We start from the raw sequence: 27,747 nt of genomic DNA on the forward strand, positions 1-27,747 counted from the left end.
TGGATCCCACAGTTCCATAATACGGCTGGGAAATCCCTTCCTGACCCCAGCTCTTGCCCTGAATCATGAGGATAATGAGGAACTCCGGGATTACCCCAATCCCACAAAGCTGCTGCGGGGGGCCAGCTCCTCCCTCTCTACTCACTTTATGCACAGCTTCACCATCTGGCTTTTCTCCAATGGACTGCGGTGCTAGGAGGTACCACCCCTCCAGGACCCCAGGACCGGTGGGCAGAGCCCATGGCAAACGACAGGCCCCGCCCCCTCCAGCGACAGCCATAGCCTATTTGAATCCTGGGAGGTGGTGGGCGGAGCCTCTCCAAAAGAAAAGCCCACTCCCACTATATGGGCAAGAGTGGGACTAGATTCCCCCCCAGCTGGGGGGTGACCCCCTCCTGCCTTGGCCTCTCGGAGGAGACTGACAGCAAGGGCCCGAGGTCAATTAGGGCCCCTGATGCTCACGGCAATTAGGGGATGCAGCCCCAGGGGAAACGCACTGAGATCCCCATGAGCCCCCAAACAGCCTTAAGGAGGGGACAGAACAGCCTCTGCTTGTCAGGGATCACAGCTGGATTGGAATGGATGTGGGGGAGCCCCTCTGTCCCAGCCCCCATCCTCTAGGGCAAACAGCCAATAGAAAGCCAGGAAGATGTGCGTCCATTTCTTGCACAGAGTGCGCAAAAATGCATGCCTGTTTGGCTGTGAGTGATGAACCCAAATCACACAATTAGAACAAGGCAGGTGTTAGCCAGGCACAATCCACGACACAGAGGGCATCACTGGGTGACGCTGTTCCCCAGACTTACAAGTTGGCCAGCTGGAAGAAATGCCGGGGCGGCTGGGTGCTGTGATGCACGTTCTGTAGGAGGGAGCTGTGGCAAGCAGCAGGGCAGTTTGCTCGCCGCCCCATCCACTCTAACTAGAGTCAAGTCCGGAGGGCGAGTTGCTGCTGAAGAATTGAGCATTGGTGCATGGGCGAGATTCTCAGATGAAGGGCGGTTTGGGCCCACCTCAGTTCCAGGCCCAGTGGATACACTGCTTTCTCCTCCACTGGCAGGCTGGCCTGCAGGCCCCAAGCTCTGCAGAGGGCTCTCTGCAGAGAGCTCTGCAGGGGCAGAGGGGCAGCAGTATTAATGAAGCCATTCGCGGACACAGGCAGGCTTAGCAATGGGACCGAGGCGCTGACTCGTGCGTGGGAGCAGCTCTCCAGTAACACAGGACGCTGGCAACCCCAACCAGCTGCGACGCAAAAACTGAGATTCCCTGTTCCACACCTCACTGTATGCACATGATAGAATAACTTAGAGCCGAGCGCTACCAGAGCCCTGGTGGAGCCGAGCTGAGGAGCAGCACCTGATGACTTCATTTTTCACTGTTTAATATGTGTCCCCATCCTTGACTTCGGGGGCATGAGCCCATCTTAGATACAGATGCAAAGAATTCACTAGTGTAAACTGAAGTTAAATGTACCAAACCTCATTTACCCCTCCCTCCCCATAGCTACCTGAGCACCTGCCATGCAAAAATTTCTGCATTTCCCATGTGCCCCATGCTGCCAAAACTCATCAGCCTCCAAGGGGAGAGAGACATTCCAGCCCCCCAATGGGATCACTCGCTACCCCAAGCTAGGCCACCGAGCAGCGCCAACGACTCTGCAGGCAGCCAGGCCCAAAGCAGAGATTCTCCCACCTCAAGGAGTGTGCAAAGCTCCCAGCAGATCTTCAGCGAGAGCCAGGAGCTTGGCGCATCTCAGCGCAGTGCAGGGGCTCCCCAGCTGCTTTCCAGATGGAGCCCTTCCCTTCCTGAGGATCCTGTCCAAAGGGGATTCACAGCCCAGGAGCTGAAAACTGCCCCCTGGCAAGGAAATCCATAAAGCGAACCCCACACACAGTTCAGAGACACCAGGATGGCCAGCCAGCTGCTCTATTCCATGAGTGCCCCCCTTTGAGCTGGCTACAATGGCCCCAGGTTCCAGACTGAGAGGAGCAGCTGCCTGGCCTTGTGCTGGAGACCTCAGCCAGGCCTCTTATGGGCCTCCTGCAGGGTCCATTGGGTTGAGAGCAGCTGCAGTCCACAGGCTGAGCCAGGGTGATGGCCTTTTGGAGCAAATATTGCACCACCCAGGGGGCCCTGGCAGGACTTGCCATGCCTAGGCCAGCTCCCTGGGGCAGAGGGGATGCCACCACTCCGGCTGGGGGAGTGTGGCTGAGCAATGGCCCTCCGACGCCTCACCTGTGCTTTGCGCCCCCTGTTGACGAAGGTGCAGACGGGGTTGTAGGCACCAGTGCCGCAGACGTACAGGTGGGTCCGGTTCCAGGGCTGGATCAGGCGAATGAAGTTGCCACATTCGCCCTGCGAAGCAGGAGGAGAATGAGAGGGGTTATGGGGGCTTGGGGCAGCATGCGCAGGATCCTCGGCACCCCATGCCCACCCCAGTTCTGCTTGCATGGTGCATGCTCAGGCCTCAGGTGTCAGGGCTGCTGGAGACTGGCATGTAGCCAGGAGGGTGTCCCGGTGCCAGAGAAGTGGTGTAGTCTGATCCCAGGCCTGGAGCTCCTCAGAGCACAGGGATTCAAATAGCCCAGGGATGGTGGGGGTCAGTAGGTACGGCCAGGACTGACCCCGCTGCGTGGCCTGTAGCTGATCCAGCCCCGAGGACTCAGTGAAGGAACTTTCTCCCCACATGGAGTCCCACTGGGAGCGGATGGGGCTGGCGTAGCCATGAGCTTCCCCCAAGCCAGCGCTTCCTGCCCTGCTCCGGGCACCCCAACCCCTCTGCTCTGGGGCACAGGCCAGCGGGCACCACACCTCCTCTGCCCCAGGGCGCAGGCCAGTGGGTGCCCCACCCCTTTCTGCTCCAGGGCGCAGGCAGGGGATGCCGGACTGTTCTTGCTGGGGCCGCGTTCCGGGGCCAGTCAGGCTGTATTACCAACGGGTGAGAGGCAGCAGTACAGCAATTATGGCTGGGTGTCCTGCTGGGCCCGGCTTGTTAGTTAACGACCCAGGGTCAGGGCCAGGCATCCTGTTTGCAGCTCCTGTTTCCTCCGCATCGGGGGAGGGGAGCCTGGGAGTGCAGCACGGGAAGCCAGCGAAGGAGCCCTGGCAAACTGGGGGGCCGAGTGGGGACTCAGGCACGTTCGTCATCAGGGAGAGCAGGACAGGACCGACAGCAGCTGAGCGACCAGTGGAGAGAAGGACTGGGGGTCAGGTGGCTGCCAGGCATGTGGGGCTTGGCTCCGGTGGAGGCATCTCAGTGACCGCCAACCCCTCGCTTCCTCAGAACCAGGCACACTTGCTCAATGGCCAGATGGGAACTGCGGGACACGTGGACTGGGGATTTCAGGTGGAGCCCGGCTGGTACCAGCAGGAGCTCAGCCTAAGCCTGGCTGTGCCCCAAGCAGCAATGACCGTACGGCACGCACGGTGTGTACTGCCGGGCATGGTGAGGAGCAACAGTGCTGGCTGCCCCCCGCCCCCTCCTGGCCCTATACCCCTGACAGAGGGGCCACAGGGCCAAACCTGCTTGGGCAGGGGGCAGCCAGTGCTGCTTATCGCCGCTGCCATGGGGCTGGCTCCTGCACCAGGCCTTCCCCCTGGGTGCCCCACTTCCACTCTTAGGGACGGGGAGTGACGCTGTACCTGGGTGGGCCAGGCTGGCAGGTGGGGCCTGAGCCTAGCTTGGGCTGTGGGGGCAAGGTGCTGGGGGCAGCAGCTGCAGGGGGAATGGCTCCACAGGTGCGTCCCATGGGCAAGATTTCTGGGAGGTGCCTCTGCCCCCCACGCCCACATCCTCTCCAGTTCGGGCCCTGAGATGTCCATTGGAACGGGAGGACGTCCCCAGCTCTCAGCGTCCTGCCGTGATCACTTAGCCTCCCAGCACAGCAAGGACTGAACTCAGACCCTCCCATGGGTTGAATGACGGGACGATCACCAGGCCCGGGCAACCTGGATCCTCTCCCCACGGTCGATTGGTTACCATAGCAACGCGCCGGGGAAGGTCACACGTACGTTCCCCTGGTGAGCCAACGGCCTCTTGAACCACGTGCCAGTATCACACGGCTGGGATGCAAGGCACCTGGGTGGAGATTCCCTGTTGTCATTAGAGCCCGTAGTCTGTCAGCTGACTCGGAGTGTGGATCTCAAAGAGCCAACCCCTGAAGGAGTGCCCAGGCTGGCTCTCCATGACCGCAGGTGCCTTTGCCCATCCCCCAGGCACACGCCCCCAGAAGGACTCACATTGTTGTTCTTCCCCGACAAGATGCATTCTTCGATCCGCTGCTGGGACGCGGGCCAGTGAATCTGACAAAACAACAGGCGCTCGGTTGTGACCTGGGGTTTTCCACCGGGGCTAAATTTAGATCTGGCTGAACCCACGCAGCCGAGGCCTGGGCCCCTCAGAGAGCTCCACGCCAGGGTCTGCTACCGGCTTCCTGGCAGGAACAGCCAACAGCTTGGCCAGCACACAGGGACTGAACCAGGGCTCTGCATCTCACCGTGCTCCAGGGGCCGGGAGAAGCTGCCTTGGACTGACAGACGGGGAGGCTGAATTCCTTTCTCCCCAGGGGTGGCTCCACTTCGGCCCACGGAGAAGGCATCTTCTACAGTGGCGGATTTAAAGCTAGTGGGGCACTGTGTGCAGCTTCATTTTTGCCCCCCCCGCCCCCACTTGGGACCCAGCCAAGAAAAAGAACATTCTCTCTTATCTTCCCACCACCCCTGGGTTTTCATTCCTCCTTCTCCTCTAAGTAATGGGAAGTAAATGAAAATAAAGTGAGGTACCTTGATTGGGGCAGGGGGTTGGGGTGCAGGAGGAGGTGCGGGGGGTGGGCTCTGGGAGGAAGTTTGGGTGCTGGGGGCGGGTTCTGGGGTGGGGCAGGGAGTTGGGGTGTGGGAGGAGGGGTGAGGGGTGCAGGCTCTGGGAGGAAGTTTGGGTGCAGGGTGCGGGCTCTGGGCTGGGGCAGGGAGATTGGATGCAGGAGGGGGACGGGGGAGGGCGCATACCTTGGGTGGCGCGGCTCCCAAAGTGACCGGCACACCCCCCCCTCTCGCAGTGGCTCCTAGGCAGTGGGGGTGGTAGGCCAGGGGGTCTCCGCATGCCGCTGCCCGCAGGCACCGCCTCCACAGCTCCCATTGGCTGGGAACTGCAGCCAGTAGGAGCTGCAGAGTCGGTGCTCAGGGCGGGGGCAGCACAGGGGCCACAGGGACATGCCAGCTGCTTCCGGGAGCAAAGCGGCATGGAGGGAGGGAGGCAGAGCGAGGAGGAAGCCGCATTAGCCCTGCTGCATTGCTGCTGGCACGTCTCTGTGTCCCTTGGGAGGAGAGGAGCAATGGGGCTCCGTGCGCTGTTTCCCCCCACCAGGGGCGTGCAGAGCCATGCCAGCAGCCGGCCACTTTTGGGAGTGGCGTGGGGCCACTGGCCATGGCATGCAAGCAGCCTGCCTGCCTGAGCTCTGCTGAGCTGCTGGCTGAGACTCGGGGGCAGGTTGTCAGATATTCGTCCTGCATTTTGGGGAATCCCCTGTTGTTGGGGGCCCCATGCCACTGCATGGTTTGTTTCATGGTAAATCTGCTCCTGGTCTCCTCCCCGGCAGCTCAGGCGCCAGATGGGGGAGGCGGCTCAGGCGCAGATAAAGAACCCAAGTGGGGCTGGCACCCTTCCCGCTCAGCTTATCCTGCTCTTTAGCCCCTGTCCAGCCTCAGGCATGGACCCACAATCTGCTGCTGTTGCTCCATGGCTCCCCATTGGCCAGGCCCCAGGAGCCAAGGGCTGGGGAAAGCTCCTCCAGAGAGGGCCCAACTGAGCCCAGTCTGATGGGCCAGCAGGGCACCTGTGAGGGACCTGGGAATGCTCTGGGGGTGGCTTTGCCACGTGACATCCCACATGCAGTAGTAAGAGCTAAGAAGAGAGGAGGTAGGGTATGGGCAAGCTCATGCTCCCCTCCCCCACAGCTCCATCACCACACGGCCATTAGGGTTGCCAGGCATCCGGTTTTCGACCGGAACACCTGGTCGTAAAGGGACCCTGATGGCTGCGGTTAGCACCGCTGACTGGGCCATTAAAAGTCCAGTCAGCGGTGCAGCAGATCTAAGGCAGGCTCCCCGCCTACCCTGGCTCTGCGTGTCTCCCAGCAGCGGTCGCCATGTACCTGTGTCCCCTAGGTGCAGGAGCGATCAGGAAAGCTCCAAGTTCTGCTCCTGTCCCCAACACTGGTTCCACAGCTCCCATTGGCCGGGAACCACAGCCAATGGGAGCTGCAGGGGCCTGGGGAGCGTGCACCACGCAGAGCTGCCTGGCCATGCCTCTGCCTAGCATCCGGACATGCTGGCAGTTGCACGGAGCCAGGGCGGGCAGGCAGGCAGGGAGCCTGCTTTAGTCCCGCTGTGCCACCGACCGGGAGCCGCCTGAGGTAAGCGCTGCCCAGATGGAGTGATCCCCGTCCTGCACCCCAATCACTGCACCTGGTCGGAACCCCTTCCCACACCCAAACTTCCTCCCAGACTCCATACCCCTACCTGCACCCCAACCTCCTGCCCCAGGTTGGAACTCTCTCTCACACCCAAACTCCCTCCTAGAGCCCACACCCCCTCCCGCACCCCACCAGCTACCCCAGCCCTGAGCCCCCTCCCGTACCCTGCCTCAGCTCAGTGAAAGTGAGTGAGGATGGGGGAGAGCGAGCGATGGGGGGGAACAAGGGGGCTGGAATGAGTGGGGGCAGGGCCTTGGGGAAGGGGCAGGGGCAAGGGTGTTCGGTTTTGTGCAATTAGAAAGTTGGCAACCCTAATGGCTGTGCGTGGGCGTGCTGGGGGTGATGCTGGTGCTGGTCAGAGGCGTCTGGCTGGCAGCTCAGTGAAAGCATCCCCATGGGGGCCTCCTCAGTTCGGAGGTTTTCCTGTCCATATCCCACCGCTGCACTGGAGTACTCAGGCTGCCTATGGAGGCTGATGTTTTTACTGGGTGGCTCATCTGCTCTCAGAGAAGGATTAGCCAGTGCAGGAACACAGGCACAGGAGCCCCGTCTGCTCTAGTGCTTCCACTCTCGCTAGCGCCAAAGGGGAATCTTCAGAGAGCTCCTGCAGAGCCAGCCCATGGGGCAAGTCTCCATTTAACCTTCAGCCTCTCTGCTGAGATACCAGAAAGCACTGGGTCAGGGGGCTTTAGGGAGACCCAGACTGAGACAGGAGCCCATTTCCCTGTCCCCAAAGAGCCAGGAAGGGCCGTAGGATTGACACGGTCACCACTGGCATGGGCCAGCTTTGAACCCCAACCTAGAGAAATTTGTACCTTATTCCTAGCATGTGTTTCTCTGGCTTCAGCTCCCAGCCATTGGGCGGGTTCTGCCTTTGTCTGCTAGGCCCAAGACCCTCTGCTACCGGATCTGTCCTCCCCGCTCAGGCTCCCATCACCCAGGATCAACCTTCTCTGGGATCAATTAAACAGCTGGAGCTTCCTAAATCAGTCAGCAAAGGGCCCTGAATGGCTCTCGGCTTCCCAGCCTGCCAAGGTCCTGAGGGAAGTGCAAACTAAAACTGGACAATCCCCAGCAAGGGTCTCACGTCCTGGGGCCCTGGTCTCCCACCGGCAATGACTCAATACAAGGTGGAGCCAGGCAAAGCAGGGGATGGATGGTGGCTACCAACTCATTTCACTCCAGCCCAGGGGCCTAGCATTCTTCCCCCTCCTGCCCCACTTCTCTAGCCCTGCATCCCTACCGGGCCCCCCAGGCGGAGGCAGGTCAGAAGGGCTCTTACAATGAGGGGCTCCCGGTTGATGTCGTGCAGGTCCAGCGAGAGGATGTAGTCCTTGCTGCCCACATACATGCGGTCATGGTCCTCGTCCTTCAGCAGGATGCGGTAGTCCGTGGAGTTGAGCAGGAAGTTGAAGAAGTGAGCGGTGCCAGTGGCCTTCAGCTCTGTGGGCAAGCACAGACAGGGGGGTCAGGCTCCTCCTGGCAGGGCTCTGGGTGCAGCGGTACCCAAGAGAGCAATGACCCAATGGCTCGGAATCAGCCAGCCTGCAACACAGGGCCACGATGCCCACCACAGCCTCAGCAGCCGCAAGGTTCAAACCCCCACAGCTTTGGGGTGCAATAGGACTGTGGCACACATGCCAGGGTCTCCCCTGCCAGGCTCTGAGCACCCAACTCACATGCCAGGGCTCTGCCAGCCTGTGACATTACTGACATAACCTGGGACAATATAAATCATTGTTGCAACCACTGTAATATATTTGCAGCAAATATTGTACAAAGGTTGTCATATAAGGTACCTATGGAAAGGTTATGGTTTGCTGATTATGATTATGCTATCTGTATGCATGCATCATTTTTGTACCTGAAGTTATGAATATTGGCTATGTACTTGTATCTCAATGTGTTATAATTCTGAAGTAGCCTTGCTTGGCTACACTTGGGTGAAGAGCGCTGGGAGTTAAACCAGCCTTCGGAGACTGCAGCAGGGAAAACGCTGCCGTGTGTTTATACTGTCAGCTGCAAGCCCACTGGTGTGGCCAAATTAGCCGCTCTTGCAATGCCACAAAGAGCAGTGCATTGTGGTAGCTATCCCAGTGTCCAAGTGGCTGCAATGGGTGCTTTTCAAATGTGGGGTGGTGGAGTGTGACAGGGAGTGTGTTGTGTGTATGTGGGGGGAGAGACAGTGTGTTTTGGGGGGCTGAGAGCATGTCAGCATGCTGTCTTGTAAATTCAGACAGCAGCTGACCCCCCTCCTGTCTCCTCCCGCTCTCTCACACACACTCACAACAGCAGCATTCCATACTAATGGTTTGCTTTGTCCTGGGGCAGATAAGCATTCCGGCTGTCAGAAACGGAGCTTTGAAAGGGGATATCTGCATTCCTACAGCCGATTTCAAAACAATGAGAAGAGTGGCCACTTGACTTCAGGGGATTATGGGATGTTTCCGGAGGCCAATCACAGTGCAGTAATGCAACACGTCATCCACACTGACACCCGGGCATTTCAGCCGGGGTGCAGCAAGCTTTATGCTTCTCGTGGAGGTGGATTACCAGGAGTGCTCCAGCTGCAGAGTCCAGGTGCTCTACCTGCCTTGCAAGTGTGGACACCTCAGGAGCTAGGGCTCCCGGGGCTGCTTTAATGCGCTCTAACTTGCAAGTGTAGCCAAGCCAAAGCATTTGGACAGCTTCTTGAGAAAGGAATTTGCAAGTTAAGTGCCCAACCAAGAAACACTTAACTGACAATAGACCTTGGGAGACCCCAATCCACATAAGAAGTCTTCCTGGGGACATTCAAGATAGCATGTATGCAATAGCTGTCACCTGTAAAGAACTAAATCATGCATGGACATGTGACTTGCCCATGAGACTCCAAACTGCATTTTGTGGTAATTTTCCACAGTAAGAACAAAGAGGTGTTTTTACACCTGGAAGAGACTATAAAAGGCAGCTGCCTCATCTCTATCTTGTCTTCAATCCTGCTTCTTCCCTCTGGAGGGACTTTGCTAAAAACTGAAGCTCTAAACCAAGGACTGAATGACCCATCCCAGCTGTGGATGTGCTCCAGAGACTTGATTTGAACCTGCAGTTTATTCCACCACTGCTACAATCCTGAATCAAGAACTTTGCCATTACTGTATGTAATTGATTCCATTTAACCAATTCTTGCTCTCATCAATATCTTTTTCCTTTTATGAATAAACCTTTAGAGTTTAGATTCTAAAGGATTGGCAACAGCGTGATTTGTGGGTAAGATCTGATTTGTATATTGACCTGGGTCTGGGGCTTGGTCTTTTGGGATTGAGAGAACCTTTTTTCTTTTACTGGGATATTGGTTTTCATAACCATTTGTCCCCATAATGAGTGGCACTGGTGGTGATACTGGGAAACTGGAGTGTCTAAGGAAATTGCTTGTGTGACTTGTGGTTAACCAGTCGGGTAAAACCAAAGCCCTCTCTTTCTGGCTCATTTGGTTTGCCTTAGAGGTGGAAAAACCCCAGCCTTGGGCTGTAACTGCCCTGCTTTAAGTAATTTGTCCTGACTTGACACTCTCAGTTGGGTCCCACCAGAACCAGCACTGTTACAGTGGCGTAGTCATGCTAGGATCCACAGAACCAGGTCCATTAAGCTTTGGGTCAGAACCCCACGCTATCCACATTTGGATTTTGGAAGTGAGAGTCTGGCTGGTTAAAGAGCAGTTGCAATGGGTGAGCACAGAGCATATGAGGGCCTTGACAAAAAAGCCCTGGAAGATTTGTGTTCAGAAAAGGGGATAAGCTTTAAAAAGAAAACTACAAATCAAGGACTGAGAGATCTGTTAATGGCCAGTGATCAGGAGGCAGGAGCACAGCCCTTACCTGATGCTACAGAAGCTGCAGAGGCAATTAGAATGCAAAAGGCAGCAAGTAAACTGCAACTTGAGCATGAACAAAGACTGGCAGAAATTCAATAGCAGGAACTAGAAGCTAAGGCAAAAGTGGAAAGACTTAAGCTCCAACTAAAGAGAATAAAGGAACAACAGGAACTGTATCATCATGGAAAGCCAGCTTCTCTCAATAGCAAAGTTGGGGACAGAATCTGTCCAGTTTCTAACAATGTTGGTATGGTGTATAACTCTGAGCAGTTGTCTGGGTGTAACCAAATGTACCCCAACACTGACACCTTTTATGTAAATGCTGTTACTGTAAGTTCAGTAGAGACCCCATAAATTGTGCCAGTGCTATGTATGGCGGTAGTAATGAAAAATTCATAGATAGTGTAAAAGACAATGGTAAAAGCTGTTTAGGGCAAATTATGGCTTTTAACATCACTCTTGTTAAAGCAGATCTTGTCAAAGAGGAAGATTACTTACCAAATCAAAGTGTGAATGAGTTTACTGTAAGAGTGCCTTTAGCCAGAATCTACCTTGAATTGAATTGTACTAAGCATGAAGAAAAGGAGTACTTGTGGCACCTTAGAGACTAACCAATAAGTTATAGCTGAGGTAAGGAAGTTATTGCCTAAGGATCTTTTGATTGGGGAAGATGTTAAAGCTTTGTTCAGTCCAGGTAGCCGGTCACAGGAAAGGAATGATCTTAAACCTGTGTCTATTATGGGCAATGATTTGCCCAGGGAGGGTTTCGCCAAATGTTTGTCTGAGGAAAAGAGCAGTTTGTGTGTGAATGAAGTTTTGGAATGTCTGTCTAATATCTCAGAAGTGAATCTGGAATTAGATCAAGCACAGAAAGATCTCCTTGATCAGGAAAATGTTTCTTGGGAGCAGATTAAAGTGGATGGTCAGGTTAAAGCCCTAACTGAGGAAGGAAAGGGTAGATTTTTGATGGGTGATGAATTATTGGCAAGTACAGCTTGTAAAAGTGAACCTGAAAAAGGTAACTGATTTACTGGAAGTAGCTGAGGGTAGTGAGAAGAGCAGCAGTTTATGTGTTGGGAGTGGCAATGTGCCTGGCGAGGGGCTCCCAAGAAACATTCTCCTGATCAAGGAGATCTTTCTGTGCTTGATCTAATGAAGATGAGTGACCCTATACCTTACCTGGTACCTGTGTGGAGAATTGTGACAGTGAAGAAAATGTGCCTGTCTGTTAGGAGTAATGACTTGTCTATGGAGGGAGCTACCCCGGTCTCTAAGCAGTTGTCTGAGAACAGCCCTGTGTGCTGGGACAAGGAAAATAAGATCCCAAGCTGTGTGTCTGGTGAAGGAGAATGTGTCTCCAGTTTGTCTGTGAAGCAGACAGAAGGTGCCTTTCAACCTGTGATGGTTGAGAATACTGCAGTTGTCTCAGAGTTGGTTCTGAATTCAACTAAAGCCCAGGAAGGGAATGGTCCTAAGTCTGTGTCTGCTAGGGAGAATGGCATTGTAACTAGGTTGCATCCAGTTAGGGTATGTATACACTGGAAACTTAAAAGCGCTGCTGCGGGAACGCTCCTGCGCTCCTGGTAATCCATATCCACGAGGGAATTAGCTCCCAGCGCTCGGAGCCTGTCTACACTAGTGCTTTAAAGTGCTCAGACTTGCTGCGCTCATGGGGGTGATTTTTCACACCCGAGCTAGCAAGTTAGAGCGCTATAAAATGTAAGTGTAGACAAGCCAGTAGTGTTTTAGCAAAATCCCAGAGACCAGACAATTCTGGTGCTTGTATTTTGCCTGTTGCTTAATGTATGGCTGAAAAAGGATGTAGCAACTTGGTCTAATCAGGGTGATATCCTAGCCAGGGCACAAGGAGAGCATAAAGGTGATTTAATTGTATTACCCACTGACAGTTTGAAAACTTGTAACAAGAAGGAAAAAATTCCTGAGCTTGTGTGTGGCAAAGGGAAGGAGAATGCTTCTGACCTTTAACTATGAAATCTAGCAGTTTGCCAGAAAGGGAATTGTGTAGAAATCCGCCTGATGAGCCAGAGGTGATCCTGGGTGTAAGATCCAGAAAGAGTCTGTTGTTGCTCAGGAACGTGTTCCTTTAGAGCAGTGGTTCCCAAACTTTAACAACCTGCGAACCCCTTTCACTAAAATGTCAAGGCTCGCAAACCCCCTCCTAAAAATGAATATTTCCAGGGATTTTCTCCTTTACCTGAGTATAAATTATAAAAGCAGTGATCTTGGAAATATAAAATTTGTTTTTATGACATGCTTATTACACACTATTTATTATTAATTATGATTTATCATTACCGTATTTTTATTACATTATGAAAACAGCAACACTCTTCCAAGATCTCACTTCGTAGCTTGTATCACTTTGAATAAGCCAGTTATAAGACAAGGCTCCTATGTTTCATCAAGGAGCATCAGATGTGAAACAGCATGAAGGTATTTAAGAAGCCAACTCAAAGAGTTCCTCCTACACAAGCATTCAGGTCTTGAGCAGTCCAGGCAAACAACACACATTACAACAAAGCTTAAACTTATTCTTCATAATAATTTTAAAAACAATACTAGCTGCCCATTTAATTTTAAAAACAGGAAAATATATCCACCTCCCTTTCCATTTCTTATAAGGAGTCTTGAACTTTAAATCTCCTCTGTGTGATAGATATGCTTGCTTTGATCTGCTTAGCTTTTGGAAGTCCAGGGGTTCCTAGGGACAGCCATTAGGGAATTTTTTTCCCGAGAACCCCCTGTAACATTTCATGAACCCCCAGGGGTTCACGGACCCCAGTTTGGGAACCACGGCTTTAGAGCAAGCCCTAGGTGAAGAGGGTAAGGGCAGAATTTCTGTGAGGGGTGAACTGTTGCTTAGAGAAGCTCCTATGGAAAGGAAACCTCATGGTAATGCGGGCAAGCAGTTTGCTGTAGCTGAAGAGTGTGGAAGTTTCAGTTCCTAACAGCCAGAAATTTTCTGTTGTGAATGGATCCACTGACTTTCCTTTTGAAAGATCCAGTGTGGATAGCTTTAAGAAGGTCTCAGATGGAGTAAAACTGTTAAGGAATTTAAACAGCCCTATAAGCAAGTGGCCAGCTTGTTGTGGAGTCAAGGTTGCTGAGAGAGGAATGTCTCCATGCTGATTCTGTAAGTGAACAGTCTGTCTCTCGGGTTCAGAGGGAAGACTGGGTAGCTGAGTCTGCAGAGCAGGACAGCTGTGCAGTTAATCTCTGGAGGACACAGGGGAGGGCAGGTATACTCTCATCTCTAGACACTTTGGATATGACTTGTAGTCTCTCAGTGAACTTAACATCTGATTCCATGTTGTGGAAGCAGAGGTTGGTAATGGTCCTATTGGGATCCAGGCAGAGGTTGGTAATGGTAGGACCACAAAACTTTAAGTCTAACTTGCTGGTAAAAATGGATGGTATCTCTTTCAGACAGAGTCCAGCCTTAAAATTGGTAAGGGCTGAGAATTTAAAAGCTAGTGTTTGTGTTGTTGCAAATTACTTGACTGACTGGAGGAAAGACTTGCTAATAGCTGGTAGCACAGAGAGCACACCCAATCAGCCAGTGAATTCTGTTAAGCAAGAGAAATCAGGGTTTAATCCTTCAGGACATGGAAGAAAAAGAGACCTTAATTTTGCAAAGGGAAGCCAAAGGCAAACCCGAAAATGCCAAAACCCCAATGGTATTGAGCCAAAGGTGTGGCATGACAAACATGATTGTAGATGGACACTTGCAATGAATTTGTTGTTATTGCGAATGGTGATTTTTGTAACGAATGTGTTGCTGTTACCAAGAATTGTAAAAATGTACAATGTGCCTAATCTTTTGGAAAAACCCTTGAACATGTTAAAAGGATTACACACTTTATGTTAAAAGGCCTTGTTATATGGATGTTGCACAGTTAGTGTCTGTAAACAATACTGGAACTTTTCACAGGGGAAAAGACATTCCAAACCTAATGTGCTGTATAAAAAGGAAGACTGAGGCACACTACCATATTGCTTTCATGGCTAAATGCCAAGATTTCTATACTATGGACAATATTAATATCTACATGCCTCTGAGCGCCCGACCCACAGGCCAGGGCCCTGCCAGGCTGTGAGCACCTGACCCACACGCCAGGACCCTTCAGCATTCCCTCCTCACTCCTGGACTGATCTTCCACCGATCAACCCAGGGGCATGAAGCAGCCCTTCTACTCAGGCCCGGGCACCTAGGTCAGGCAAGGAGAGGGCTGGCAGGGGGTTACAATGACCCAAGCCCGGATATCATTGGGCCGGGCAGGGACAGGGCTGGCAGGGGATAACAATGACCCAGGCCTGGGTACCCCTGCGTCTGGCAGCGACGGGGCTGGCAGGGGATTACAATGACCCAGGCCCAGGTACCCCTGGGCTGGGCAGGGATGGGGTTGGCAGGGGATTACAATGACCCAGGCCGTGGCACCATGTGGCCTATGTTTAACGCACTCCTCAGACTGATCATCCTTAAACTCAGGCTGGCCACCATCCTATAGGACAGATCTGGACACCCCCACCCCTTCCCTGTCCCATCCCTCTTTGCACCTCCATCCCCCCTTCCCCCACCTCTGTTCGCTCTCCTGAAGGCTAACACTGGAGATCCCAGCCCACAGCCCTTTCAGTCATGCCTATAGACACCCAGGTCATAAGAATGGCCATACTGGGTCAGACCAAAGGTCCATCCAGCCCAGGTCGCGTCATCACTTTGGGAGTCCAGTCATACTGGAGATCCCATCACGACAGGCTGGCTGAGCTGTGCCAGGAAGTGGGCATGCAACGGGCATCTGTGCCCACAGCTCCCAGTCAGTGAAGGGGGGATGCAGGGAAAGTGGATTCTGTGCCCCCTGGGGAGCTGGGTCGTAAGGCAGAGCGGACCGAGCATCAGGGTCTATGCCCAACTGTGCCTGGCACCGTCAGCAATACCTTCCCCCTCTGTGCCGCCTCCCAGCCTGTGAGTATTTAAGACTGGTAGCCCATGGGGGCAGGGACTCTCTCGCTATGTGTACGTGTAGCGCCCGGCGCAGTGAGACCCTGGGCTCAGAATAAGGCTCCGGCCCCTCACGCCAGAAAGCAAAGCAGTCAAATACTCTGGCCGGCCCCGTGGAAATGTAGAATATTATCATCCATCCACCCACCCCTCATGCATGCATGCATCCATCCATCCCGCCCTCCCTGTACATACACACCCATCCATCCATCCACGAGTGATGGCAGAGCTTGGGTGACACAGTGAGGCAGGGCTGGGTGGCATAGGGCTGGGTGGCACAAGGGGGCAGGGCTGGGTGGCATAGGGCTGGGTGGCACAAGGGGGCAGGGCTGGGTGGCACAGCAAAAACTCATTGAAGAACCCCAGCTCAGGACACTGTCTGCAGCAGGTGTCCCTCAGGGAGTGCAGGAGTGGAGACTGTTGGGAGCCCCTGGTTTGCCTCTGAACACCTCCCTCCCCCATGCCCCAGCACTGCAAAGGACACAGCTATTTTTGCCATGTTACTAGCCAAGCTGCTCGTGCTGTGGCGGGGGGGGGAGGGGGGTTGCCCAACACCTGCCTCGCTGGATGCAAGGGAATCAGCTAGCTCCTGCCCAGGCTACTGGTGCAGGATTTCCCCAAAGGGCAGATCTGTGCCCACTTTCCAGGTCAGACCAGCCCCAAGGCCCCCTCCGGCTGGGCTCCCGTGCCAGGCAGGCCCAGGTGCACCATTGGCTGCAGCAGGACTCTGCATTCTGCCAGGAGCTGCCCCAACCTCCCTGCAAGGGAAACAAGCCCCAGAGCCTGGCACCAGGGTTACACCCACTGCCCAGACACCAGAGCACCCACCTGCCTGCCCCCTGTGGGCACCAGGGCTGCAAACTTTCACACCATGGCAGCCACCTCCGCTCACCCTGGACGAGCAGCACCGAGCCCCCCGCCCTCTCCTTCCCCACAGAGGCATTAAACCCCCTATGGGGTGTGGCTTGATGGGCTCTTTAATGACGCTTGCACCCTGGAGCCATGTGTCACCCCCAAGCCCTGCTGGCACCAGCTCCCACATGGCCACCACGCGCTGCCCTTCCCCGTATGGAGCCAGCACAGATATTAACAGGGGATTTGCACTCCCCTGCCTCCTGACCATCACGGCACTCCTCATAGAGCTCCATTCCCCAGCAATGCCACCCACACAACGCTGAGTGGGCCGTACCCCAGACATCTTGCCAAGGTGTACTCATACATCAGCCAGCAGATCAACCCCCCAGGCCTGCTGGGCCAGCAACCATGGCTCCATGCCAATGGGTGCTGGCCAGGACTGAGCTGGACTCCTCGCTCCAGGGGCTGAGCACCATGCACGAGTGCCAGTCCTACCTGGTTGGCTGCTGGGGATGGGCAATTCTAAAAGCAGCAGTGATGCCACCTCCCAGCCAATCAGTGCCTGGGAGACCCCCTCCCTGGGCGCTGGCTGACTGCACTCAGGATGGGGGGTCCCTGGGAAGAGCCCCCCACAGTCATCCCACAAGCTGCATGCCAAGAATTGCTCCAATGCCTGAGCTGGCAAAGCCCATCCATCTTGCCATTCTCACTTCCTCCTCGTAGTTCAGAAGCTTCCCAGGTGCACACCTCTGTACTTCTCCCCCACCTGAGCGGGGCCTTCTAGGATGAATGCCAGGAATGCAGTGACCCAGAAAGAGGTACTGGGTCCAAACTGCACAGAGGGACCAGATGTGACCAGATCTGACCGAGAGCTCAGCATGCTGGGTGCACCCTGAGAACCAGGCCCTGAGGTGCCTCGGCAGGAACTACTAGGTGTGGAGTGTGTGAGGAAATCTGGCCCTTACTCAGGTGCCTCATAGGCAGAGAGCTCTTCCCAAAGCCAGGCCACACCTGAGATCTCCTGCCCTCAATGGAGTGACACCAGAGATGGCTCCAACCCTTGGCCATTTAGGCTGAATGCTGCTTGCTAGTTCATTTGTTCTTTCTTTCTTTTTCTTTCTTTCCCTTCCTCCCTCCCTCTCTGGAGATGGATTCCCCGAGGGACCCAGCAATGACCCTCATGCCCTTTTATCTCTGATCAGCACCAGCACACTGAAATCACAGGCTCTTGAAACTGAAGAACTCTCTTGATCCACCTCGCACTGAGCTCTGTGGGGGGGGACCTGGAACCAGTCCAGGGGAAGGAAAGCCCAAAAGGACGAGAAGAGAGTGAGTGGTTGAAAGGACAAAGAGCCGACCTGGGTAGGTCTGTAATGTCCTCATGGGGTAGGTGGTCTCTCATTCTGGGAGCTTCTCTTGGCGTCTAATGGTCCCCGCATGCAATGTTGTGAACCGGTGAACCAGGGGCGCAGGCACTGTATATTCTAGGAAGGAAATATTCCCCCTTGGGAAATTATTTTTAGCCTGAGTGTGGGAGAAACGACTGAGAGTATAATGAGGGTCATGAATATTCACGTGCTAAATGAGGCAGACAGATGGAAGTCAGGAGTGCTACAGATGCTTTGGGCAAGAGCCAGGTTTTTGTAAGCACACAGTGTCACTGGTGCTACAGCAGGACTCAGGCTGGTTACATTATCTGTCCCTCTGTCCATCCCTCCTGTCCATCTGTCCATCCATCCATCCCTCCCTCCATCCGTCTGTCCCTCCATCCATCTGTCCATCCATCCATCCAGTCAGTCGGTCAGCCAGCTGTCCATCCACAGGTCCGTTCATCCTCTCGTCCATCCCTCAGACTTTCCTATCTTCTTTCCCTTCCAGCCAGCCAGCCCACCCCTCCTGCCATGGCACACCCAGGAGGGAGCAGCTAGGAATGGCAGAGTCCCAGGCCAGATTACATCCATGGGCCACAAGCAACAGCACCAGGCTAGGAAAGACCTGCATGAGGGGTGTGCTTAGACAGGCACTGAAATGATGCCACCTGGATCGTTGGCTGGGGGCACGGAGTGATGCCACCTCTCAGGGCATGTCCCAGGATGCCCATCAGGAGCCGGGCAGCATGGGCAGACTGCAGCTGGCTCATCAGTACAAGGCGTATGCTTCCATTCACCAAGGGCACTTGACACTCCACAGGAGATGGGGGATTCCTCCCAGCAGTGCCTCATCAACACTAACCAGGACACGAATGGAGTGAGCTCCCTCCCTCCAGCCCCAGCCTCGCCCAGCAGGGGGTGCTGGGGGAGGGGGCAGGAGCCCTGGCTGTGGGGGAGCCCCCAGCTACTCTAATTCCTTCTGGCAGTGCCCCTCCAGTGCCAGCCGGGATTTGGGCACGCAAGGTCCCTCACAGTCATACCCTGGCAGTGCCCATGGCATGAAGGGCAGAGTCAGTGTTGGACACCCAACCTGTGTCACAGGGACACTTGTGCTTCGTTCTGCTCTGTCACTGCTTGGTTCTGCCGAGTCCCAGCCCTGACGCCCCACCACAAACCCGGCTCCGCCCGTACCCCAAAATAGCATGGGGCTCGCACAGGGTCTGGACCTCTGTTCCCTTTATGCACTGATCGGAGTGCATTTTCTGCAAGGTCTTAGTAACCCAGCTCCTGGGACTGTTCTGGGATGGCGTACGGCACTGCCAGGCTCCCGCTCGGCTCCCATCCCAGCCAGCTCTTTGTGTCACTCACTGAAATCCCCCAGGTCCCTGCACTGGCCTCACACAAGTGGGAAGGGCATCCCAAGAGTTTTGATTCGATCCCCTGCCTCCCAGCCAGGTCCCCTCTTCCCTGCAAACACTGAACCCAGGAGCACAGGCGCAGGCCTGCGACCAGCTGCGCCCTTTGGATTTCTCCTCCGCGTCCCTGCAATCCCAGCTCTGCCAGATACGGCTGAAATAACAAATCCTTTCAAGGTCATCCAAGGATGTCCACGTGCAAGGGATGCCTCCGAAGCCTCTCCAGAAAGGGAAACTCTTTTGACAGATGTCTTCTCTACTCTGGTCCCAGCCTCTCCCAGCAGAGGGCGCTGTGGGGAGTAGTACAGGAGCACTGGTTGTGGGGGCAGCTCCTAGCTACGCCGGCCCCAGCCTCTCTCAGCAGGGGGCGCTGTGGGGAGCGGGGCAGGAGATCCTTAAGTGGTTGATGAATGCACTGACTATACCTATATAGCTACACAGGCTGAGCTGTGAAAGGGCACAAGGGGGATGTAGGAGGGCAACGGGCTCCAGACCAGCCCTAAGGCCATTCACCCCAGACCCCTTGGGAAATCCAGGGTGGGCCTGTGCCAATGGATGTTAGACACAGACCGGGGGGGGAGGGGGAGGAAGGGGGGAGAAATTTGGGGAGGGTCTGGTGGGGTGGTAAAGGTTGGGGGGGCTGGAGGGGGAAGTCAGTGGCATGAGTCCCTGGGAATGGCAGACATGTAATGGTGGTGGTGGGGGGAATAGATCCCTGCCCTGTCTAATGTGGGGGGGGGGGCAAAGGGGGCAGGAGGAGTTGGGAGGGGGTGGAGGAGTTGGGTGGGAGAGTTGGGGAGCTGTGGTGAATAGGGAGGGGGCAGAGGGGAGTTGGGAAGGGGCAAGGGGGCTGGGGGAAGTTGGGAGGGGGAAGGGGGGAGTTGAGAGGGGCCGTGGAGCTGGGGGAGTTGGAAGGGGTGGGGGCAGGAGGGAGTTGGGATGGGGAAGGGAGAGCTGGGGGAAGTTGGGAGGGGGCAGTGGGACTGGGGGGAGTAGGTGGGGTGGGGGCATTGGGAGGGGGAGTTGGGAGGGGCAGGGGGGCTGAGGGGAGTTGGGAGGGGTAGGGGACTGGGGGAGTTGGGGTGCGTAGCAGAACCTGAGGAGAGCAACAAATCTGTATCGGGGGCTCTCCCCACCAGACTCCCAGTCCATCTCCTTTCCAGGCCCAGCCCCAGCCCCCAGGCCCAGCTGCACCTTGGGAGCCCTGTGCTATGACCCCGGCTCTCCGGAGGGGCCCCCACACTGACCCTGGTGTCCTCGTGCACTACCTGGGAGCTGCAGGGAACTGCCTGCCCAGCTGCCACAGCAGGCCATGCCTGGTGGGATGGGTGCAGGGGGGGCCATGGCAGGGGGCTGGCACCCTGCCCGCTGCGATATTCCAGCACGTCCCTCGCTGGGAGCAGATGCCTTTGCCCTCACTCTTCCCAAACAAACATCTGGCAGGGGAGCTGGTGGGTGGCTCCCACATCTGGTTCCCAGCTGGGCTGAGCGATCGCCCAAGTAGGAGACGCGGGAAGGGGGGCCGGCGGCTTTGGCCAGCTCTGTTTATGTTGCATGGCGCTTGCTGCTCCAACATCCTCCCCAGCTGCTGCTACCCCACAGGCGAACGGGGCCCGGCTGCCCCCGCATGCTCCTGCAGTGCCCCCTGCTCCCAGACCTGTCCGCGTTCCCCATTGTCCTAGCAGTGCCCACCGCCACAGCCCCACGACTCGCAGCTTCATGGCAGGCCTGGGATATCTAGAGCCTGGCACGGCACCACCTGACTGTCAGAGCTGCTCCCCAGAATTCGGTGCAGACTAGGTGCATGGCACAGGATTGGAAGGGGGCCCTGAGCAGCGACATCCCATGAGGATCCAGAGACTCACTGGGGCTGGGCAGCAGGGCAGAGCAGAGCCTTCAGCACAACTAACATCCCTGGGGCCTGCAGACCAGGACGGTTCAAAGCAGCCTCTCGGAGCCACTCTGCCCATACCCCATTTCCAGGCAGCCTCTCACCCGCCCAGCCTGTGTGTCCACATGTGGGTGCTTATATGTTCCCAGCCTTGGTGTGCGTGCATGTGCACACGTTCCCACCCTCTGTGTGCGTGTGCGCGTGTGCGCATGTGCACATGCATGTTTCCAGCCTCAGTGCGCGCGCGCATGAGCGTTCCCACTCTGTGTGCGTGTGTGTGCGCGTGTGTGTTCCCAGCCTTAGTGTGGGTGCGTGTGTGTGTGCGTTCCCACCCTCTGTGTGTGTGTGTTCCCAGCCTGTGCATGTTCCCAGTGCATGCATGTGTGTGTTCCCAGTCTGTGTGTATGTGTGCATGCATGCACCACCTCCAGATCTCTTAAAAGCACAGTGCACTAATGTCGTAGGAGTTGGGACATATTTTCTGGTACCATCCCTCCATCTCCCTCTCTCTGCCAGCCCCAGCACCCCGCACCCTTCCACAGCCCAGACAACACAGACTGTACAAGACTCTAGAAAAGTCAGCCAATAAAAGACACTCTCAGCTTAGCCGTCCTCTGAGACGGGATGTGGGGCCCAGCTCCGTAGCTGGGCATAACAGACCAGACACCCTCTGTTTCGAGATCTTCTGCCCTAGGGAGTGTCTGAAACCTGCTCTTGTGGTACAGTGTTTGAGAGCAGGGTCAGTGTGCACACGCATGCACATACGTGAACACTCACAAATACAAATGCACGCAAAGACGTGCACATGTTCAGACATGCACACACATACACATACGCATATGGGAAGTCAAACCACCCCAGGGATGTGTCTATTTTGCTCTTCCCCCAGCCGCAGGAAAGGAAGCAAAGCAATTCTCTGGTGTGCTCCCAAATAACAGTGGTTAGGGGAAGTGAGTGACTCCTCAATCAGTCGCTCACTGCCACCCTTGGCTCCCAGAAGGCATGCCCTCTGCCCTGTCCTAGTGCACTGTCCCTTCCGTGACTGCCAAGTCCAGGCTAGTCCATGGGGAGCCCTGGACCCCCAGTCTGTGAGCTGAAAAGCCAGAGGGAACCACAGGGTCTGTCTGTGTCCCGCAGCCACAAAATGAATTCTGCTTTTTCCCTCTGCAGCCTGGCCCTGGCCCTTCTCTGCCACACGGGGCACAGCAGGACCTGATCCATGCTGCCACCCAGCTCCTTCTGGGGCCACTGAACATACTAAGGCCAGGTCTGCAAAGGAGCTGATTCCTAGGGCAGCTAGGCACCAGAATACCTTGGATGGTCTGACCGTGGGACTGGGTACTAAGGTGAAGAACGAGCAGCTTTGCTGAGTCCAGCCTGTTGTGCTCTGTGCAGCTAGCTCCGCTCTCCCAGCTACCTCGGTGGTGCCCCCAGGCCAGGTTGGGAACTGCTCCCCTGGGCCTCAGGCAGTACAGGCAACAGGGCGTAGCTTACCAATTAACTTTTTCCGCAGCATTTCTGGCACAGGGCAAAACTCCCACCGGGTCTGCAAAGGGTGATTCTCACACTGGGGCAGCCTGGGGAAGGGCTGAGGGGAAGCCGGGCTGACATCCTTCTCCCAGTAGACAGTTGACACCAAAGCTTGAGACGCATAGAAACAATGTGGGGGGGGGGGGGTGAAAGAACAATGTGTGTGTGTGTGTGAGGGCATAGGAACAGTGTGTTTGTGTGTGTGCAGGAACAGTGTGTGTGTGTTTGTGTGTGTAGGAACAGAGTGTGCGTGTGTAGGGAAAATGTGTGGTTTTGTGTTTGCAGGAACAGAGACTATGTGTGTTTGTGAGTCAAACAGAAAAGGACCTTCCAAGAGGTGATTTAACCCTCCCCGCCCCAGGGCAGGGACTGCTCTGCTCTGTGTCTGTCCAGCGCCTGGCACAGTGGGGTCCTTGACCGAGACCAGGCTGGTGCAATCAGCTTGCACATAAACAATAATCAAAGCTACAAGGAAATACTCAAGTGTCCATTTGACTCCGTGAGGCCGGGGCACCCGTCCTGCAACCACCTCTTAGCTCTAGACGAGAACCAATTAGAGTGAATTAGCCTGTTCCACCTCATCGGGGTAGCCCTGGCGATACTCTCCCCAGGCACCGGGGCTGACAGCTCAAATGGGGGGCACTGTCCCTTTAAATTAGCAAAGCCATCGTGAAAGTAACAGGCATGGGGGGCCACCCCTATCACTGTGCTAATGGCATAGGCAAAGGCTGTGGCAGGTTTTCATTAACTTGGGTGTCCCAGCTGGGTGATGCGTGTGAACTGGGCACAGGCAGGCAGGATGGTGCTGTGTCAGCAGATGAGGGGCACAGCTCGCCCTAGGGAGCAGGGCAGCTCTGGAGACCTGGGTGAGGAATGTGTGGAGATGTCCCACCTGCGATCATGCCTGTGGTTAGCAGCAGGCAGAGACAGAAGCCGCGCCAAGCCTTCCAGGCTAGCCAGTGCTTTCGGCTCTCAGCGGGCTGGCAGACCCATGGCGGGGTCCTGGGGATAATCCACTTGTGGGTGGGATGGATCTGTGCTGGCTCACAGGGCGGGATCCGGGGCTCCTGGCCGATGGGGGAGACGCACGAGTATTTGTGACCCTTTTTCCGTGAGCACTTGCAAATTTTCCCACACCAATGTCAGAGGGATGCAAAATGCCCCTCGCTAGTGTGGTTTGTGGAGACCTGTCCTCACCTCTGAGCACCTGCTCTTCCTCCCTCTCTGCTTCCCTTTCCACGACCCCGATCAGGGACCTACCCACACACCAGAGCTGGCTGAAATTATTGCATCAGTACGTTCATTCAACAGACAGCAACTTTCCAAGCTTTCGACAACAAAACCAAACAGAAATGGAACAAATCGCGGGGAGATTCACTGCAAGGCACTTGCGCGCCCAGTGCGTTGCTGCCAACACAAGCCATGGGGCCTGTGAGCCTGACCCCCTGGCTCTGCCAGTCCCTGGCCCACTCAGCCAAGCGGGATGGCCAGAGTTCTGCACACCCGTAGGGAACCGCCTGCCACCAAAGCTATTGTCCCGGCCCAGCCCCCCTCGCTCCCTCCCTGCCCTGGGACAGGCGCTGACCTGCCAGTGACCCCCCACTGCACCCAGGTTCCTTAGCCTCTCCCCTGCGGACCCGGCATCACTGGGCCCACGCTGCAGTGGGGTGCCAGGCTGGGGACTAGGCTGGGCTCAGAACTCACAGCACACCTCGCGAACAGGCTTGTTTGATCCACACAGGTGCCGGTGCTGCTCATGCTCGGCCTGGAGTCTGGTTTCCTGGGCTAGCCTGCAATGCCATCTGCATTCACAGCGCCCCACACACAGCCTGTGACCTTCCACTGGGGGCGCCTTGGCCAGGAGCCTGGGGTTAGTGCTGCCCCTTAGCTGGCCACATGCTATCCCGCAGGGCCAGCCCCGGGCATGGTGTCCCCACCCGGGACTGGGATAGAAACCCGCTGCCTGTTGATCCCAAGGCAAGAGCCGCAGAGCCAGCATGGGGACTGTGATGCCAGGCCCTTTCCCCACACACCCCGGGGCGGGGCAGCGCAGGGCTATCAGCCCTGTCTGGAGGAAGCTGCGCCCCAGCCGCTTGAGGTGACCCCTCCAAGGTCGCACAGAATCACCGGACGTCCCTCAGCCCCCACAAACATGCCATCCTGACACAGGGCCTGCTCCCTGGGCTGTCAGCCTGCGCACCCCCTCTCCAGATGCCCATGGGATTTGCGCCAACCACAGAGCCAAAAGGCAGTGCTCCCTGGGGCCTGGGGAAGGGCTGCAGGGCTGCAGCCCCTCCAGCGTCCTGCTGGGAGCCAATTACAGGTGGCTGGGGCCAGCGGTAGGTCCAGCTGGTGGTGCCCCGACTGCGGCTGGCAGTCAGGGTTGGCGTGGAGCAGCTCGGGGATGTACCTGCTCGGCCGGCCAAGCCTGACGCACTCATAACCACCCACTAAATCCCCACTGATGCTCCAGCTACTGCTGGTCTCTCCACCAATCCCCTGGAGAGCCCCTCACCGCCTTCTCAGGCCTGCTCCTGTTGCTCTTCCTGCTGCCAGGACAGGAAGAGGTTCTGAATCCAGAGACTCCCCCCAGTTCCTGTGACCTCCCCCACAGGACAGGTGCAGGAGATGAGGAGGAGATGACTGGGGTAGCCAACAGTGACAGCTCCCCCAGGATCCTGCACCCCCGGCCAGAAGACCCTGTCCATGCCCAAGTGCCAGGGTTCAAAATCGCTCCCTCCGAGGCCTCCAGGAGGAGGTTCCCAAAGACCCGCACCACTCGGAGGGGTTGAGGTCTCCCCTTGGCGGGAGGCCAAGGCAGCTCTCCTGCCCCTCTGACCAGCCTACCCAGCCCTCCCTGGGGCCCAAATTCTACCCTCCTTGCTCTCTGGCTGCACTGTGCTGGGGCAGCAACCTGCTCTGGGCACTCCCCACTGAGCTCAGCCTTTGTGGGGTCTGGGAAGGAAATCTACAGCTCTCAATGTCCAGTTCCCTGCCCTTAAAGCTAGGCATGTGGGGCCAGGAGCTAATGCTGCCACGGGAGGGGCGTAAAAGAACCCCCACCTGGTGCTCCAGTGGACCCGACGCTGAGGGAGACAACGGGGGTATGCCGAGGGGGTGCCAAGCAGGTTCTGAGGGTGTGACCGCACACGGTCCAGTCTGGTTTGGACTCAAAGGGGTACACACGTATCCCAGCAACCCGTTTTGGGACATAAAGGCAGGGAGAGGATCGAATGTAGCTGCAATCGTGGGGGAAATTTCGGGAGTCAGAGTGTGGTTACCAGGAAAGCCAGTGGCACTGCTGGAAAGTGCCAGGAGGTTTGTAATTAACAATCATTATTTCTTGTGCCTACCCCTGGAGTGCCTAGCAGCCCAAGGAGCTGGGGGCTACACACACTCAGACCCCTGCCCCAAGTCAAACGGCTCATCTGTAAGACACCACCAGCCCCGATGCCAGTGTGTGGCAGGGGGCAGCACGCACCCAGCTAAACTGCCAACACCACTTCCTGAAGCCCCTGGGTTTCCTTGGGCGTCTCCCAGCCCAGCCTGGACACTGCTCAGCATCCGAGTGCAGCCCAGGGAGACACAGCAGCTGGCAGCATGTCCATCGTCTTCCCAATGACTCATCCCTTCTTCCTCCAGCAAAGGTCAGGCAGGATCGGGTGGGTGATGTGGAGCCCAGGGACCATAGTCGGCCCAAAGCAGGGAGTGGCAGATTTTTGCCTCTTTGGCTGACATGCATGCCCAAATGAGTCACTGTGAGCTGGAAAATGGGTAGGAACAGTCAGGGGAGCAGCTGGCTGCTTCCCTTTGTGATTCGGGCAGTCATCAGCCGTTTCCTCTCTGGGCCGTGCCACGGTCACCTCCACTGCAGGAAACACGGGCACAGGATGTGAGCTCACCAGCCTTCTTTGGCCGTGACGGTTGGCTTCCCTGTTTGCTTTCCCAAGGGCTCAGGCGGACGAGTGCCTTTCCTGACCTCTGGCAGGCCGGCTCGTGGGGCTGGTGTGCTCCCCGGGGGACCCGCAGATGCATGTCTGGATAATTGATGAACTCGAGTTGGGTTTATTCAATACAGCTGGCCAAGGAAACCCAACCTGTGACAGCAAACAAAAGCACAGCAAAGACAGGGCCGGGGCCTGGATTGTTTATGGCCGTCGGATCTGTTTTCAATAAGCTGCAGCTCTGGGGTGATGGATTGTTTGTGGGTGGCAGGTTTGTTGACATTGTTTTGGAGCTCACGGGATCCTCCCTGGGAGGGCAGGGAAAAGCAGGGGGCCCAAGGCAGCTGTGCTTGGGCTCTGGAAGGTGCTGTTCCCCACTGCCTGGAGAGGGGGATCCAGCAGGAGGGGCCACCAGAGGACAGGGTCCCTCTATCCCAAGGCCTGGAGTCTGGACCCCAACCAGAGGCATTTTAAAATCTTTGGCCTGGGCCTGGCTCCCTGGCATTTCGCCTTTGGGAGCAGGAGTGTGAGGAACACCAGAGTTTGCATCTGCCCCTCCTCGCCCCCAAGGTGATCCTCTCTGTCCACAGTGTGCCCTCTGTGTGTGGGGCTGGCGGGGCGGGGTCAGCTATGTGTGTGCCAGTCCTGCCTGTTGGGAATCTCTTACCCCTGAGTGGTGCTCTGGGACGGCCCAAGGAGCTGGGGGCTACACACACTCAGACCCCTACCCCAAGTCAAACGGCTCATCTGTAGGACACCACCAGCCCCGATGCCAGTGGGTGACAGGGGGCAGCACGCACCCAAGTGAACTGTCAGGGAGCGTTTCTCCTCCGTAGCCTCGCTTGTGCAGACGGGCATCCAGCAGCCCGATGAAGGCTGGGCCGTACCCCTCTGGCAGGGGCACTCTGGGGCTGGTTTCATGTGGGCACAGACACCCACCTATGGACTGCCATGAGGCACCAGGGCTGTAAAAGTGGGGGCTCAGTCCTCCCCCCGCAGACTCTGGCTCCCCCAGCGCCGGGACCCCTACCCTGACTCAGGGGCCCCTGAATGGCCCCGGAACACAGACCTGCTCTGGGTGCCAAAACAGCGCTGTGTGGAATGTCCTGCCCGCTGTGTGCCACAGCACCCCAGATGCAAACTGGGCTGCTCTCTCCACCCGGGATGGAAACGCCCGTCCGGGGCCACTGAGCCTGGTAACGGAGGAAATGTTGTTGGCCCGGCCGGGCCCATCGCATCCCTGCAAAACAAGATGGCAGCCGAGGGGCGTCCCCTGGCTCAGGCCAGAAGAGGTAGGGTTGCTCCAAGACGGATGAGGCCGAAATCCCCTCTTGTTCCAGGCATGGCTGGGCCACTCTCTCCCATGTCCTGCAGGGCAGGAAAGGGAACCGGGGCCACCCTG

The 27,747-nt window shown here is 56.4% G+C and overlaps 1 protein-coding gene across 3 annotated transcripts in view; it reads right to left on the bottom strand.

The window, feature by feature from the left end:
• Nucleotides 1-27,747, bottom strand: part of SEMA3F (semaphorin 3F) — a 108,295-nt gene that overhangs the window by 34,206 nt on the left and 46,342 nt on the right. For 2 of the 3 annotated variants that reach the window (XM_037904568.2, XM_037904567.2), the window contains exons 3-5: nucleotides 7,750-7,910; nucleotides 4,237-4,299; nucleotides 2,233-2,352 (exon numbers count right to left, since the gene is read on the bottom strand). In XM_037904568.2, the coding sequence (XP_037760496.1) occupies nucleotides 2,233-2,352; nucleotides 4,237-4,299; nucleotides 7,750-7,910 (344 nt within the window). Of the gene's footprint in view, nucleotides 1-806; nucleotides 1,601-2,232; nucleotides 2,353-4,236; nucleotides 4,300-7,749; nucleotides 7,911-27,747 lie in introns of those variants that run through there. The other variant, XM_043551581.1, reaches the window with a different exon arrangement.

The sequence above is a fragment of the Chelonia mydas genome, chromosome 7, assembly GCF_015237465.2.
Source record: "Chelonia mydas isolate rCheMyd1 chromosome 7, rCheMyd1.pri.v2, whole genome shotgun sequence".
Classification (NCBI taxonomy): domain Eukaryota; kingdom Metazoa; phylum Chordata; order Testudines; family Cheloniidae; genus Chelonia; species Chelonia mydas.